The 16,418-nt window shown below is 36.2% G+C and overlaps 1 protein-coding gene across 1 annotated transcript in view; it reads right to left on the minus strand.

Annotated features, from left to right (window-relative positions):
• Positions 1-7,079: 7,079 nt before the first annotated feature.
• Positions 7,080-16,418, minus strand: part of SYNJ2BP (synaptojanin 2 binding protein) — a 31,142-nt gene continuing 21,803 nt past the window's right edge. Inside the window, exons 3-4 of the mRNA XM_081293490.1 lie at positions 13,107-13,202; positions 7,080-10,990 (exon numbers count right to left, since the gene is read on the minus strand). Of these exons, the coding sequence (XP_081149616.1) occupies positions 10,850-10,990; positions 13,107-13,202 (237 nt within the window). The 3' untranslated portion in view covers positions 7,080-10,849. The remainder of the gene's footprint in view (positions 10,991-13,106; positions 13,203-16,418) is intronic.

A 16,418-nucleotide genomic window follows, 5' to 3' on the forward strand; every position in this document is an offset into this window, starting at 1 on the left:
ATATTCCAGTTTGAATATGAAACTTGAGGAGAGAAGCATCATTTGCATTGAGCTGAGGGAGACTTGGAAGTGATCAGGACAAGGTATAAAGTGACTGTTGGCTAATTCTTTGCCTCACCCCACTTGACTATGGAAAAGAGAATTTGCAAATGTGGGGACTGAAGCAGTAGAAAGGTGGGAGGCCTTAGCATAAAAGGTTAAGTAAAACTATACAGGCAAATAGGAAATTATGTAGATTAGTGGGGAAAGTCTGGAGCCGAATTTAGAACTGAAGGAATGGGTTTATAAACAGGGTTGCTATGGCTTATGAACAGGATCTCCTTTAATGTTGGTGTTTCTTTATACTGTATTTTGGGTTGGTGTATGCTTGTCTTTTAACTCAGCTCTGTGCAGACATGACCATATGGGGCTGCAGGATTAGAGAATTTGTTAAGTATATAACACAGAGTTGAATCTTCACTTTATTTACTTCCCTTTGGTTTTGTTTTGGGCACGGGATTACTGGGGATGGAACCCAGAGTTGCTTTACCACTGAATTATATCCTCACCCCTTCTTAAAATTTTAGGGTCTCACTAAGTAACTTAGGTTGCTGAGTCTGGCCTTGAACTTGAGATCCTCCTGCCTCAGCCTCCTGAGTCACTGGGATTATAGGCGTGCACCATCATGCCCAGCTTCACTTCCCTTTGATATTTCAAAATTCATGCAGCATTTAGTTTATACAAATCTATTACTTTTCCCACTTTACCTCAGATCTTAGAAGACAAGACGGATGTTCCAAACTCCAGTCATTATTCTACCAATTCACTACATAAAAATTACCCACTGGATCCTACTCTATCAAAGCCCTGCACCCGGATAGTAGTTATAAATTATATACATATATTCTGGATAATCCCTTTTCAGATAAGGCACATATCCAACTGAAGTGACCCTAGGTCTCTAGTCTCTTGTTTGTTCATTTATGTAAGCATTCACTGATACTTTTGATAACCTTGAAGGAATAACTTTAAATATAATAGCAGGAATTTCAAGTATCCTGGCAGATTGTCAGGGCACAAATTTGGAGGCAATGAGGAATTTAAGCACTTATCAAGTCACACTATCTCTGTGGTAAACTATTAGTCTATACATAATGCTCACCTTAAACATCACTACTGTATACCTCAGTTTCTCCATCTGGAAAATCAGAATAAGTGATAACTTGTTGTCAGTTTATAATTCTCACCCCCCAAAAGAACAAATTTCTCATCAGTATGGAATCTGTTGCTTTCCCCAAAAATATAACAAGTTCTGTGTTTCCAGTGTTCATAAACAGTCAAAAGTTGATTCAACCATTTTAACTGTCACACATGGGAAGATATAAAAATTTATATCTGGGATACAAGAAATCTCTTCCACCCATGCCAGTCCCTGAGGACTTGTATAGTCTTGATGTCTAAAAAAGTTTTCCAGGTATATAGCAGATACCAATGTCTGCTCTACCAGCACTTAAGTACATGGGAGCACTTTGAAAACACTAGTCCTTTTTGAGAATTTTAGCACTGAATTAATTTACAAATTACGTCCAAAATTCATGGCTATTGTATGGAAAGACTAGTTACTTCATGAATCTTTGGATTTGTAATGCCATTAATACCTACTATCCAATTTAATTGAAAATCATTCTAAGATTTGAGGCATGATTCATTTTATAGTGAGCTGAGACTCAGCAAGGTTTAAAGGCTTGTACAAGGCCACACTTTGTATACAAATATCCTACATAGAACCAACCTTTCTGTAGAATTTGAAAATATCGATTACTTTCTACTCGGGCTATTTCACTTCCAAGGATCCTTTTGAACTGCGACTTCTTGTCTAGCCTTGCAAACCTTAAACTCGAATCTTTAGTGCTTTTCCATTTTCTTCTTCCAGCCCAGTGTGCTTCAAAATCCCTTACAGAACTAAAACACAAACTGCTGAGCCCCATCACCAGAGTTTCTGATTCAGGAGACAAGGGATGAGGCCTGAAAATCTCCTTTTCTAACAACTTTCTAGGATATGTTGAAGACACTGGTCCAGGGACTATATTGTGAAAACCACTGCTCTGCTTTCCCTAAATAAATCCAATTTTTATTTTGGCTTCAAATTTTATCACAGTGTAGATGACTTCTGCTACATTTCCAGAAACTGGAACTAAAGTTTGAATGTTTTTCTAACCCTTCAAGGTCAATATGCCACAAAAGATATAATATTTTAGTCATTCTCCCCAATCTAATTTCTATAGCTATCATTAAAGTAGCTGAGACTTCAGTTCAACTTGAAACCAATTAAAATCAAGTTCTTGAAATTATTCAACTAGAAAATCAACTGTTTCTCCTTCAGTTCACATTCCTCTTGTAACAGTGATCACAACCATTACAGTTTTAGAATTTATCCTCTATTGCCATATTACTTTTTATGGGGTATAAGTTAAGGGATAAATGGAACCATGCCTAATACACTTTGGTCTTTCATGACTTCCTGATAATGCTAAATCATAATTTATAATTTTAAAAAATAAATTAAATGGTAAAAGCTTCTTATAACATACTACATAGTTAAGAATACCGTTAGTGATTTCCAAACCAAGCAAAAACCTGTTCTGTTTCATTTTAGAGAGAATAAAAGGTTAACTATTTTGCACAAAAGTGCTAGAGATCTCTTCTGTATAGACTAATGACTCTGTAAGGATTTCAGAGTGCAGTGTCTCAAAGTGTACTACTACCTAAGTTACAGTAGATTTCATCAGGTGGGGCAAAGCAGGAACTCTAGCCTTCCGGTTGTTATAGGCCTAAAATTTCATCTGAAAGCTTTTTCTGTCTAAATATTGTCAACTATATTAAAGATGGTTTTCTCTTGGGAAGGCGAATGTGTGCTTTCATGATACAAATCAAGGGTGAAACAGGATTTTATTTATTGCAGTTTTTTTTAATTTCCAGAAAACAATTTAGAAATATAAATGTTTGACTCCAGAGCAAGTATACTTTAATCTCAAACTTTTTGAAAAGGAAACCATTAAAAAAAAATGGCCTGTCTATATATGTGCATTTTATATTGTTTGAATATCATTTGTTGTCCACCACTAGCTTTAAAATAGATTGGCCAACTATCATTGTACACAGTTTCCTGCAAAACAAACAAAAAGCACATTATTCTAATAAAAACTAGAACTTGATACCTCAAAGTAATCACTTCTTCAAGTAACCACTTCAAAAATCAAATAATATTACTGAACCAGGCCTATTTTGCTCTCATACAATATACCAATAACTGAAACAAGTTTTTTAAAAAACAAGAGTTTTATTCATAAGGTGACCACATGTGAAGACAGGAGAGTAGGTCTCAAATCCACCTCCCCAGAAATAGGATTTTGGGATATTGGGGGTGGGGGTAAAAAAGTAGACTGATCTAAGACATGGAGAAAATGGCAGTATGGAAAAGTGAAGTAAATGGTGGTCTGTGCAATCACAACGAAATTTCACGGCTCTTCACATAGCACATGTTCAGAAAGTTCTGGTGTTAGTTTCAAATGTTGACTCTCAAAACATAATTATTAACTGGAAACAGAAACTTTTCTCTATAAATTCTTTTTTCCCCTATTTTTAAAATAGGGAGAAATAATTTGATTTGATTATATTTTAAGCATTAAAAGAAATGACTTATACAGTCAATATAGCTACTTTTATTGTGTGCATCCTTGAATCCTGAATAGTGTTTTGGCCATGATGAGAGCCCACAGTCAAGTCTAAAAATGGTCACAATTCACCTCTTCCAAAATTACAATAGGGAAAATTGTTGGACTTTCCCTGGTTCCTATTTCTTAGAGGACAGATTTTTAAAAAGAGTTACTCTAGAAAATGTCAATGCTTTTCAAATTGGGGCTCAAAGGAGTCAACATTGGGGAAACTTCTCTCATTTTTACTCTTTAAGGCCAGTTTCAATCTGCAATAGGTTTTGGCATTGATCCTCAAACAATAAATTAACAAAGACTATTGTTTGGGGAACTACAGTAACATACTACATGATATTTGAGTCAACAACACAATACATATTGGATGATGGCACAATAAAATGGTAATGGAGTTGAAAAATTCCTGTCACCTTGCATTTTTATTCTATCTTTTCCATGTTTAGATATACAAATGCTTACCATTGTGTTACAATTGCTTATAGTATGAAGTATATAATATGCTCTGTAAATTTGTAGCCTAGGAGAAATAGTTGTACTTTCTAGGTTTGCATAATTACATAAGTTTGCAACAATGACAAAATTAGATAATTATGCACAGAATGTGTGCTGGTTAAGTGATGCATGACTATAAAGTTTTACAAGAACAATTACACCTTTTTGCTTAAATATATGTCCATGGTTGCTTTCACAAGTACAAAGACTCAAGGTCTGGCTCTTCAAAGAAAAAATGTTTGTGCCTGGCGTGATGGTGCACGCCTGTAATCCCAGCGGCTCAGGAGGCTGAGGCAGGAGGGAGGCTAAGAAAGGAGAATTGCAAGTTCAAAGCCAACCTCAGCAATGGCAAGCGTTAGACAATTCAGTGAGACCCTGTCTCTAAATAAAACACAAAATAGGGCCAGGGATGTGGCTCAGTGGTACCAAAAAAAAAAAAAAAAAAAAAGAAAAAGAAAGAAAAAGTTTGCTCCTTGAGTCTAGTTTCTTAATGTGGTGGATCATAAATGCCCACAGTCTGCACTACTTCCACCAAGAGGTGGGGTTGATGTCCCCCTTCCACAGTGACTCCAGGCTTGGCTATGACTTGCTTTGGCCAATAAAATATCAATTATCTTATAGAGTCATGAGACTTAAATGAATACATGTGAAGGACTTAGAACAATAACGGCAATGCTGGTAAGAGCTCAATAACTGTTAGTCTGTTTGCCAATTTTTATTATTTGCAGTACATGAATGTTCTATTCCTTATCTCCTATGTTAAAGTTAAGCCTCAAATTGACCACTGATTTCTGTCCTCTTTCCATTGTTCTGCCAGAAGTGTTAACCTAAGAAGGTAGCAGAAAAATAAGGAGATTTAATCAACAGTCTCCTAAATAAGGTGATGAAAAGGATTGTAAAGATTCATTGACAAATTCAAGTTTTTATTGAATGCCATAGCTCACTTAATAGGCATAGTTAGACATAGTATTATCTCATTTGCTATATCTGATATCACATAGCAAAGCTTGAGATTATCATAGAATCTGATAGCCTCATTAACACATTTAATCTATAGAGAAATAGATATTGCGGTCTTACATTGACATTTACTTGATTTGAAAAACGAACTGCTGTGTACATCCAGAAATGCAATGTAACATGACAATCAAAGAAGAAAGGAAACAAAACAAGGCTCATGAGGAAAATAACTTCTTAAGAACTATCATAGCTTGAAGGTAAAATTCACAAGTATCCAGTAATAAGAAACTCACAATCAAAGCAGCACTGCAGATACAGCATTAAAATGGGATTCAGTTCTGTGTCTTCATTTGAGAATCTTCAAACAAGGAAGAAGGATCACCTATTTTCCTGTGATTTGTCAATAAATTTACAAAGTTATTTTGTAAATGACCTTGCTGGTTAATAATTACATTGCATTTGAAAATCTACTTCAGCCCTCTTCCCTTCCCTATTTTTCCTGGGAAAATAGAGAACATTAAAAAAAAAAGGAAATTTTTTAGGAACAGGCATTAATGTTTGTTATAACTTGATTCCTTAGCAGCCATAATGCTTTTTAATAATTTAATGCTATCAAGTGCAGCAGGTAAGTAGATCACATGCTTTGTAAATACTAACACTAAACAAGAGAATATAGCAATTAAGAATCTGGTTCCAACCAGAACAGATTCCTTAAAATATGTCTTCCTTTTGATCCTGATTGTCCTTTTGGATGCAAGTGCTGGTCTCAAAAATATTTGCAGTTAAAAGAGGAGCAGCACTAGGCATGGTGGTGCATACCTGTAATCCCAGCTTTTGGGGAGGCTAAGGCAGGAGTTCAAAACCAGCCTCAGCAAAAGTAAGGCCCTAAGCAACTCAGTGAGATCTTTTCTCTAAATAAAATACAAAATAGGGCTGGAGATGTAGCTCAGTGGTTGAGTGCCCCTGAGTTCAGCCCCTGATACACTCCCAAAAAAGAGGAACAGCAAAAAGGGTGTGCCCTGGGATAGCAGCTAAGATTAAACCTATTGTAGGAAAAAAGGTAGAGAGCTTCAAAATCCAATTGTCAATTTCTAGGTAAATATTAGATAATTTAACATCAACATCCCCACTGTCAGATGCTGAACTGTTTCAGCTTAGAAAATAATAGTTTATCTTTTTATCTTCAGCATCTAACAGAGCAATACTCATTAGTTATTTGCTGAATGAAGAAAAAAATCCTCATCTGTTCAAAGATAAATCTCCACAGAATATGGTTTGAACAAAATCTTTATTGGCTCTACATAAACTATAGGAACTCAACTTCTCACTTTTGACAGTCTATAGTTCTTTGTTTCATTTCTTTTAAGTACATTTTTAAATTTAAAAGCAACATCCATCACCAAACACTAAATGTCTCTAGCACTATTAGAAGAACACATCCAAGTGAATATTAAGTCTCTCAAATTGTTCAATGAAATCTCCCATTCCAATCATGATGCTTGTTAAAACCCTTCAGCTATCAGTTCTTCTGGTCTTCATTCAAAGTTCAAAAGAGAGAAGATGGATGAGGACTGAAATTAAAAAGGACTTTTTATATATGCAATCAGTGGACACATTCAAAAGGAAAAGATGAGAGAAAAAGGAGACCTCTGCAAGGTTGTGGCTCAGTGGTAGAGCACTTGCCTTGCATGCATAAGGCACTGGGTTGGATCCTGGCACCACATAAAAATAAAATAGAGGTATTGTGTCCATCTACAACATATATTTTACATATTTTATAGGGTACCTCTGCAACAGACTTAAAAAAAGTTTGACCAAATTAAATTAGCTTACCTCTCTAAACATTGATTTCCTTATTTCTAAGGCAAATTCATTCCATAATCCTTCTGGTTCCTTTTTAGCTTCAATATTCTCTCATTTGGTTCTTCTTTCTTTCTTTTTTCTTTTTTTTTTTTTTTTAGAGTGGAAAGTAGAAGCTTTATTAAAGGACAGTAGAAAGGGGACCCAAGAGATGGAATCCCTCATTTGGTTCTTAATGGATGCATGAACTGAAACACTAATCATACATTTTGATGGAGGTGGAATAGTTTCTCATTAACACATCAGGAGTGAAAGAATGTTCTACTTAAGCCACATCTATATCAGGTTCTGAAATGGCCCAAGGGAAGTTATTGGTTTGGGGCAAGAGTAAAGCCTGTAGGTAATTTAGTAGTTTAAACAGTGTCTAAATCCAATTGCCAAAGAACATTGTCAACTTAGGTTGTAACCGGAATTGCCTGATAAACCTGTTTTATTGCTGCCTGAGTCCTAGCCCTGTATGTTGCTCTGAAGTATAGCCTGGTCATAATTACTTTCACTAGCTCTCCAGGTGATTCTCACCCAAGAAAAAAGGAAAACTACTAATACAGAGTGGTAACCTCTCAAACTTAAGCATGAATTCGTCTCCTGGAGGGATTATTAAGATTGCTGGTTGCCATATATATAACTGATGCTGGTACCTGAAATCCTAAATTTAAATCCTGTTATTACCACCTCTATAATCTTAGGAAAATACTCTCTAATCTGTAGTCTCTTTATAGCAATACTCAGATCTCAGAGCTGTGAGACATAAATAGTGTACCAATCAGTATCCTGGAGGGATTATTAAAACAGATTGCTGGTTGCCACACTCAGAGCCTCTCAGTAGGTCTAGAATGAAGCCTAAAAATTGCTTTCCTAACGTTTCCCAGTAGTGATGCTTTTGTCCAGAAACTTCCCTTTGAGCACCACTGGTACAGTTCCTGGCACAGAATGCAAAAACAAATATTAACTTCCTTTTTCCATTATACATAGCTAGATGGACCAATGATTACACTAAGATGTTTGCACAGAAGTTAATGCTTCACAGGAAAAGCAGCCCATCTAATGAAAATTACATGTATAATCATGACAAGTATGAGAAATATTTTAAAGTACAAGGCATTAAAAATACCTGCATCCCGTTTTTCAAAGCTTTCATTATAATTTAGGTGGAAGGAATATTAAAAACAGTATTAAGTATTAGGAATATTAGGTTCAATCTATAAAGAATATGAATTTTTTTACAACATATAATGAATTCTGATACCTCATCCATGGTAATGATTTGTTTTCCATAGAATTAGAACAACATAATAAATAGCAATACCTGCATCAAACTTTAATATTTTGGTCTTTAAATGCTATTTAATTTCCAAGAAAACCTGTAATATAAGTGCATAAGAATCCCTATTACCACAAAGCAAAACTACCGATGATGGGATAGGTGGCTTTTTATTTACATATACTAACAAGTAAAAAAGCAAATCTCTTTTCTGCTTTCCATTTGCTTCAGTTTGTATGTCCCAAGGTCTTTCATGAATTAATGTCTAAACCCTGAGGTGAATCCTGGGAGGTTAAACAGGCCACTATAGAAGTAGTTGCAAATGCCTTGCCATCAGATATAGGAAAAGCACTAGAAGTTGGGCCTTCATGGTGGACTGCTTAAAATAATAACTGGATACTGTTTGGTTTTTCTCTATGGAACCTACAATGAGTCTCAAAAAGTACTGAATAGTTCAGGTTGGAAGGCATAAGTTAGGATTGTTTAAAGCATGTTTCTCCCTATGTCAATTATTGATCCAGAGGCAAGGCCTTACTGGAACTTTTTATTTTAAAAGGCCTTCCCTTTCCATTCTAGTCCGATGCCATTAAAAGACAGATTTCCTTTTCTGAACTCTCTAGAAAATAAAACTGATGACCACCTGTAGATCTTCATTGCTGCTTCATGTTCTCCATGGTCCTATTTCTTTTCATTACTATTTTCAATTATTACTTAATCTGAAAATAAACTTTTCATCTATTTATGAATTTTCTTAACTAGACTGTGAACTCTTATTTAAGAGTCCTTAACTTGTGCCCTTTCCTCAAGTGCTTCAATTCTAACTTTTTTCTTTTGCTTCCTGAAATATAAACTTGACACCAACTTACACTCCCCTGTTTATGTGTCTAATTCCATTTAAAGCTTTCTCTTCCCAACTGGAACCAAAAAACCCTTTAGGATGAAAGTTAATATTTCACTTCTTTGTAAAAGCATCTCAACAAAGCTGATGTCCAACCAATATTTATTAAATAACTGTTAATTTGTCCATACTAAAAACTGGATACATTTTATTACCTGAGGAAAATTCCTCATCATCTTAAGTCACAATGATATAAAGCTTCCAGTCTGGCTGGTATATTTGGAGAATGGAAATGACTTTCTAAGGCTAAGCTTTAGTTCAGTTATTCTCAGTGCTTTAAAACCAACACTTAAATAAGATGGGTCCCACGTCACCAATATCCCCCGTATTCCCTAGCATCCATTCATCCATATTTTCTTTCCAGGCTTTCCCCAGGAAACAGCCATCAAATATCCCTAACCCTAAAACAAACAAAACTCATTTCCTCCCAGTCTCTGAAAAATGGCTTATTTTAATGTATTAAAAGCCACACTCATTGTTTGGAGCCTTTCAAAAAGCTAGTAATTCAGGCCTTCTCATATTCCCTAAATCAGAAACAGAGCTGATTTCATGCCTATCCTGTCCAGGAGGCAGTTCTTTTCTCAGGTTTTTTTCCTGTTACTAGAAACCAAAAAGATTGGTAGATTGCCTGAGAGGGTTCAGATGCCTCCTCGAAGGCACTATCTTTTGTCCTTTCAGAAGTTGTCTTGATGGGTTGGTTTGGTCCCACCGCCATATCCTTGACCACAACCATCCCCACTGATCTTTTAACAGTACTGTGAGATATCAAAAAAAAGCCACTAGTATAGCCACAAATTGCTAAGATTTATCTTTATACCTCAAAGTTTTTTGAACTGATTGACCTGAGCTGAGCTGTCATACCAAATTTACCTCTACTTCATCATAGCTAGTATGAAAAGAAATATTGTTCTGACTTTTAATTAGTTGCTTTAGTTATTACTTTTTAAATGACTTTGATTAGGCATGCCCTTTGAAAGTTCATCTTCCTGTTTCCCATTACATATGTTCTGCAAATAGCTGTTTAAAAGTTCTTCAATTAAGATTAGCCCTTATATACAGAAATCTAGAAACCACAGAGCAGTTTTCTCACCTCTTTAATTTTCCATAAGGTATCAATATTATACTGTCATATATGCATATGTATCTGTATTATATATATATGTATTCGCTTTTTTAAAAAAGTAAAAAGCTCTTCTTAGTCTCCTATGTCCAATATAGGCACCAAAAATGTATTTAGAAATTAAATAAAGGCCACAAGTACTTCCCAAGGAAGATCATTAAAAAAGAAAAATCCTCTCTTCCTCTTATGTCATACAGCTGGCCTTCAAGACTTGGCAGCTAATAAAATGGTGTGACCCATGATGACAGGAAGACTACACCGTTCCATCTTTGGGTGGTAGCTGAATTTCTATTAGCAGTCCTAGTAAAATATATAACTCCTCATTTGTTCTAAGCAAGTCTTTTCTTCAGCTTTCCTTCAAACAATACCTTTACTCTCCCATTAGAATATGAAGACTTGGAACTTCTGAATAGCAAGGTTCTGGGTGGGAATCAGTCACTTTAAATCATGTGTTGGCTATGCAGAGAGGGAAAGATACAGGACAACAGCAGGGAAGGAGGAGAAAAGAAATGTAAGTTCACTGGGAGCACTAGAAGACAGTAAGACTTTCAAAGGTGTTGCCGATATCTCATGAAGGCCCAGGCTGCAACCATGGTGAGGGCAAACACTGGCAGCAGCACCATAGCTATGGGAACACCACTTGGCTCCCCTTCACCTCGATGTCCTATAGGTCCATTCTGCTCCTGTAACTGGAAGGGAAAGAAAAATGTTAACTCTAGTGACTAGAGTGTTTACCACAATTGAAATGTCATGTTGACACATCACCCAGGGTTGTAGTGTGTAGAGCACCCAAAGTGGTAAACTCAAGCATTTCCTATTGTCCTGAGCTTATGCACCGTAGACACAGATGTTTTAGGAAAAAATAGGCCTGAGGGTTCCCCAAGGGCAAGTCAGATGTACTCAGTTTCTGTACTGCCTCCATCTCACTGCATGTGTTTCATATCAGGAAAATGGAGTTATGAGATGAAACCTATTTATCCTGTGAGGAACCTGGATATTACTAAGAAGGAGAAGAGAGAAGGAGAATATCTTCCTTGGAATTTTGCTTATATGATTATTAGTCATCAGAATGCAGTAAGAGCAGATCAAGGAAATGTAAACAAAGGTGCAATGCCATCACTTGGAAATGTTTTTCAGTTCCTGGAAGGTACCCCCTTCCTCCTAAGATGAGGTCTTGTCCTTCATGCCCTAATTTATAACACTAAGGTGAAACCTATATGGAAGAGAGGTTAAAGAATGAGAGGTAAGTGAGTAATAATAAATTATATACTAGTTATTATAATTTCTCAGTGCCTAAATATCCCTTTTGAGATTGGATTATCTTTCTTTATTGCATTTTTTTCAGGGTGGCCCTTCTGAATATCAACTTTTAATGATTAACTTGCAGTAATTATGGTGCTATCTTGTTTCAGTTAGATTTTACCTCCTTGTGATAACCTATGAAACTTCAACCCCTCCATCTGAAAGGTAAGACCACACAAACTACCTTTTATACCCTCTATCCCACTTCTACACATTTCATTTCTTTCTTGATGTTCTGAAAGGGTATATTCAATAGGAAGACATGTATTTTAGGATTGGGCCAATTCCCTTGAACAGCAGGATCTGTTGTATTAGGAGTTATTTATAAATGTCCTTAAAGTGAACATTGCAAACCACTTCCCACACACCTTTGAAAAGAATCCTAATTATATCTTAAGTATATGCCTATATTTAATTGCCTTTACCTACTACATAAACTCTCCCATACTTTAGAAATACAGAAGAGTCAAGGCACAAGCAGTGGATGACCAATATTGTCTCTTATCAACTTTTTCTTTTTTTGTTGGGGTGGGTACCGAGGATTGAAGGATTGAACCCAGGGGCACTTAACTACTGAGACACATCCACAGCCCTTTTTTGTATTTTATTTAGAGACAAGGTCTCACTGAGTTGCTTAGGGTCTCGCTAAAGTTGCTGAGACTAGCTTTGAACTTGTGATTCTCCTGCTTCAGCCTCCTGGGATTATAGGCCTGTGCCACTACACCAGGCTTATCAATCTGCTTTCTAATCCATCATACTCACATTCTGTTTGTAATACTAGCTACTAGCTCAGCTTTTGTGTTTTTCCTTCTCCATTTTTTTTTTTACTAGTTTCTCTCAAACTTCTATAGCCTCTCTTTACTCAGTCACTAGGTAAAGCAAAGAATATACCAATTTAAGAAGGAATAAAAGGCACAGTGAACCTGTACTGTGAATACACTTAGAAATTCTTGGTGCTGTGGGAAGAACTGTCTAAAAAGTACCCTTCATTTTCATCATCCAAATTATAATCACTAGGAAATAAAAAGTGATGGAGGGACAGATATTGTCTTAACCCAATTTTGAATTCCATTTCCTTTTTCCTAGAACTCCCCTTTGAGCATGATAGCTTTTGTCAAGAGTCATCAAGTTGGTTGAGAAGGGTTCATGGCAGTGATAGGGAAAGTAAATAAGGGATCCAGGAAACACACCATCTTTGTAGTCCAGAGTTTTATAAACAAGATTTTTCCAGGGCAGGTATATGCTTCTTTTCCCCCCAATTATTTAAATTTGACTATTAAGCTTTATCTTTAAAGAACATTACCTTGAAGGTAGGATCTGGGTTACAAGCAAACTGTTCAGAATTTCTTTTGATGACAAACAGAAGAACCAGAGAACTCCTGCCTGTGCCAAACAAGTTCTTCAAAGTAGTGACAGAAAACAAAACAAAACAAAACACAAACCCACCCACAGGTTTACTCACAAGGATGGTGCAAAAACCCAATGGCTGCAAGTGACACCTACCCTGTGTTGCACTCTCAATGAAACAGCATAGCCTGCATTACGAAAGAGGTCTACCGCATCCTGGTGCAGCAGGTTCTTTAGGTCTTGACCATTTACCTGTCAAAAACAGTGAGGGAGAATAGTAAGAGAAGCAGACAGCTAACTCTCATAAGTCAACAATCTACTTTCATACGGCCAAAGCTATAAAAACAAAAACAAAAAAAAAACCCAACTCTTTCAGGGCAAGTTCAAAGGGCTAGGAATAAAGGAAAAATTACTTAGAGTCATTTTTCCCCCCATTTTCAAAGTTGTTTTCCTACAGCTAAGGTTCTGTGGGCCATAGGAAGAGAACCTACATAAAAATAAAATGGGTTCTCCTTTTTCCCAGCTTCTATGCCTTCCTGTTTTGACACTTGGGATTCTTTTACTATATTTGTATGTCTTCCTAGAGAATTAGCCTATAACTAAACAATCTTCGAGGTTATAACCCTATTCTTGATATTCTTAATCCTTAGCATTATCAATTTTAAATCTGGAAACGTAATTCTATGAAACTCTCCCACAATTAATTGATTGATTGATTGATAGATACCAGGGATTGAACTCAGGGATACTTGATCACTGAGCCAAATCCCCAGCCCTACTTTGTATTTTATTTAGAGACATGGTCTCACTGAGTTGCTTAGTGTCTCACTTTCAGCCTCCCAAGCCACTGGGATTACAGGTGTGCACCACCACGTCCAGCCCACAATTTATTCTGATATAAATCTATACTGGCACATTCTCTTGGGCTTACTTTATTGTGACTAATTTTCCTGGATTCCATAGACATTCCTATCCTCAAATTTACTAAACACCATATTTCTGTGATGATACAAACCTTAAAAAGGGCATTTAAACATAGGCTACTCTTGGCAGTTAAAGGTAAATGATGTGAGGAATACTGGAATTGATACTGTTTATGGTTAGGAGTGACACTGGCCACAAGTGATATCTATCCTATGCTGTACCCAGTGACACAGCACAGTAAAATGTGTACAAGATTACAGATCTTTTGTACAAGATTACAGATCTTTTGTACACATCAGTGTTATCAACAACAATAGCAGTAAGAATATTTACATATTTATCTATGCTTTGTATATGTTATCTTAATTCTCTCATCCTGTAAAGAAAACAGCATTTTTATATTGCTTTCATTGATGCAACAATTGAAGCTGTGTGAGACTAGTGAGTACAGGAGCTAGGGCTAGTTTTTAAATAATGGAAGGAGAATCAGAATATCCTTGCATTCTATGGTCCACATATGCTACTCTTCTACCACCCTGGCTCACCAACCATCCTTGGCTTGACTGAAGCTCAAGCTATTGACTTTTTCAATTTTCTCATCTCCTTTGTCACAATCTTTCTTGTCCAAGAGATTCATAGCATTCTATTTCCTGCTAATGCCCTTGGTAAATTTACCAATACTTTTGCCCTTCGGGCTGTCTATTCTCTTTATAATTTCCAATTCCACTCCTCTTTTGTTACCAACTGACTGACACACACTTAAGACTTAACATTAGATATGCTTCAACTTAAAACTATTAAAAATTTAATAAAAACCTGTCAATTTCTACTCTTTTTATACTTCCTAGTCCTCTAGTGGATCTCCTCTTTAACTTCAGAATCTAGACTTTTTTACGCATTTTACTGGTACTTTTACCCATCTTCACGGTTGCATTTGTACCTTCAACCAAGCACTTAATGAATTATTAGAATTTGTTGTCCCCAAGATCTTCTGACATCTTCCCAGTCCTGGGCAACATACTACATCTACTTTCCTTGTCATCACTGAGTTGAATATTCATAGAGAAAGATAGTAACTCTACGATAGATACACATTAGCTGAGTCTGGCTTATCCTTAAAACACTCTACTCATCAAACAAACCCATGAAGAAATATACAGCAGTAACTCTTCCGCACCTTTTCCACCATCAAAACCCCTTCAAATCTTCTCTCCTCTCAGCAGATTCCCATCTCATCTTTTTTGAGAATAGTGAGGATTTCTCACATTCTCCCCCTTTTCTTATCATCCTCTTCAGTTTCTTGATATCCTCTCACTGCTCCTTTCCCCTAATTTCTGAATTAGATCTATTTCCTTTATCAAGGATAAACCATCTAGTGAAGTACTTGTTCATATTCTATTATTTTCTCCTCTCAATTGCTTTATTTCTCCTCTATAAAGAATACAATTATTTCTTACAATTCACTACCACCCTCTTCACGTCTTTTTTTTTTTTTTTGGTGATAGTGACAATTAAACCCAGGGATTCTTTATAATTGAGCTACATCCCCAGGTCTTTAATTTTTTTTTTTTTTTTTTAATTTTGAGACAAGATCTTGCCAAGTTGCTGAGGCTGGCCTTACACTGCAATCATCTTTTCTCTGCCTCCCAAGACTCTGAAATTTCAGGCATGTGTTACCATGCCTGGCCTGGTCTTTCATTGCCAAACTGTTTAAAGACCTGTTTGCAAGCACTGCCTCCACTCCCTCAGAATCCATTCACTCTTTATTCCTTTATAATTTAATAATATATAAGTCGGGAGGAACATGTTCTCTTGAAGGTCAGCAGTGATTTCCAATTGTCAACTCTTTCTCAATCTTCAGACCAACTCCTTCCTTTTGTAATCTTCTCCTATCTTGGCTTATGTACACTTAGCTCTCTTAGTCCTTAAATTATTCTTTTTCTGATTCCTCTCCCTTTCCTTCTTCTTAAAGTAAATTAGCATTCTTCATTGTGAGTCCTTCAACCCTTCTCTCTCATGATGATCTTTCACAATTCTAACCATAACCTATAAGATAACTCTCAATTTTTATTCTGCTTTTACTTTGGGATTTGCCAATTTCCTGCTGAATGCTTATACTTGACCCCAATGCTCTACTAGACCTCAATTCAACATATCCAAAGCCTCTTGGTAACTTCCCACAAAACCAGAAATTTCCTGACTTCCTTCTCATTGCTACGACCATCCCTTCACACTAAAATGTTAATACCATTTTGCTGTTTAAGACACAAAAACAAAATTGGGGAGCAAGGAGAGTGCATACTTGATTTCTCAAACTGGTATGCAAAGTCCTCCAGGAAAAGGCTCTAACCCACTTTCTCAGTTTAATCTCTCTCTTCCTTTATATATCCTATGCCCAAGATATGCATAGCTTACTGACCCCTAGGACCTAAAACATAAACAAACATTCATATTTATGCTGAAGCTATATTCATCACCTAAATGCTACTTCCTTTTCCAAAATTCTACTTATCTTTCAAGATTGATCTTTAAAAGGATCAGTCC

Source organism: Spermophilus citellus (assembly GCF_964194105.1).
Source record: "Spermophilus citellus genome assembly, chromosome: 4".
Classification (NCBI taxonomy): domain Eukaryota; kingdom Metazoa; phylum Chordata; class Mammalia; order Rodentia; family Sciuridae; genus Spermophilus; species Spermophilus citellus.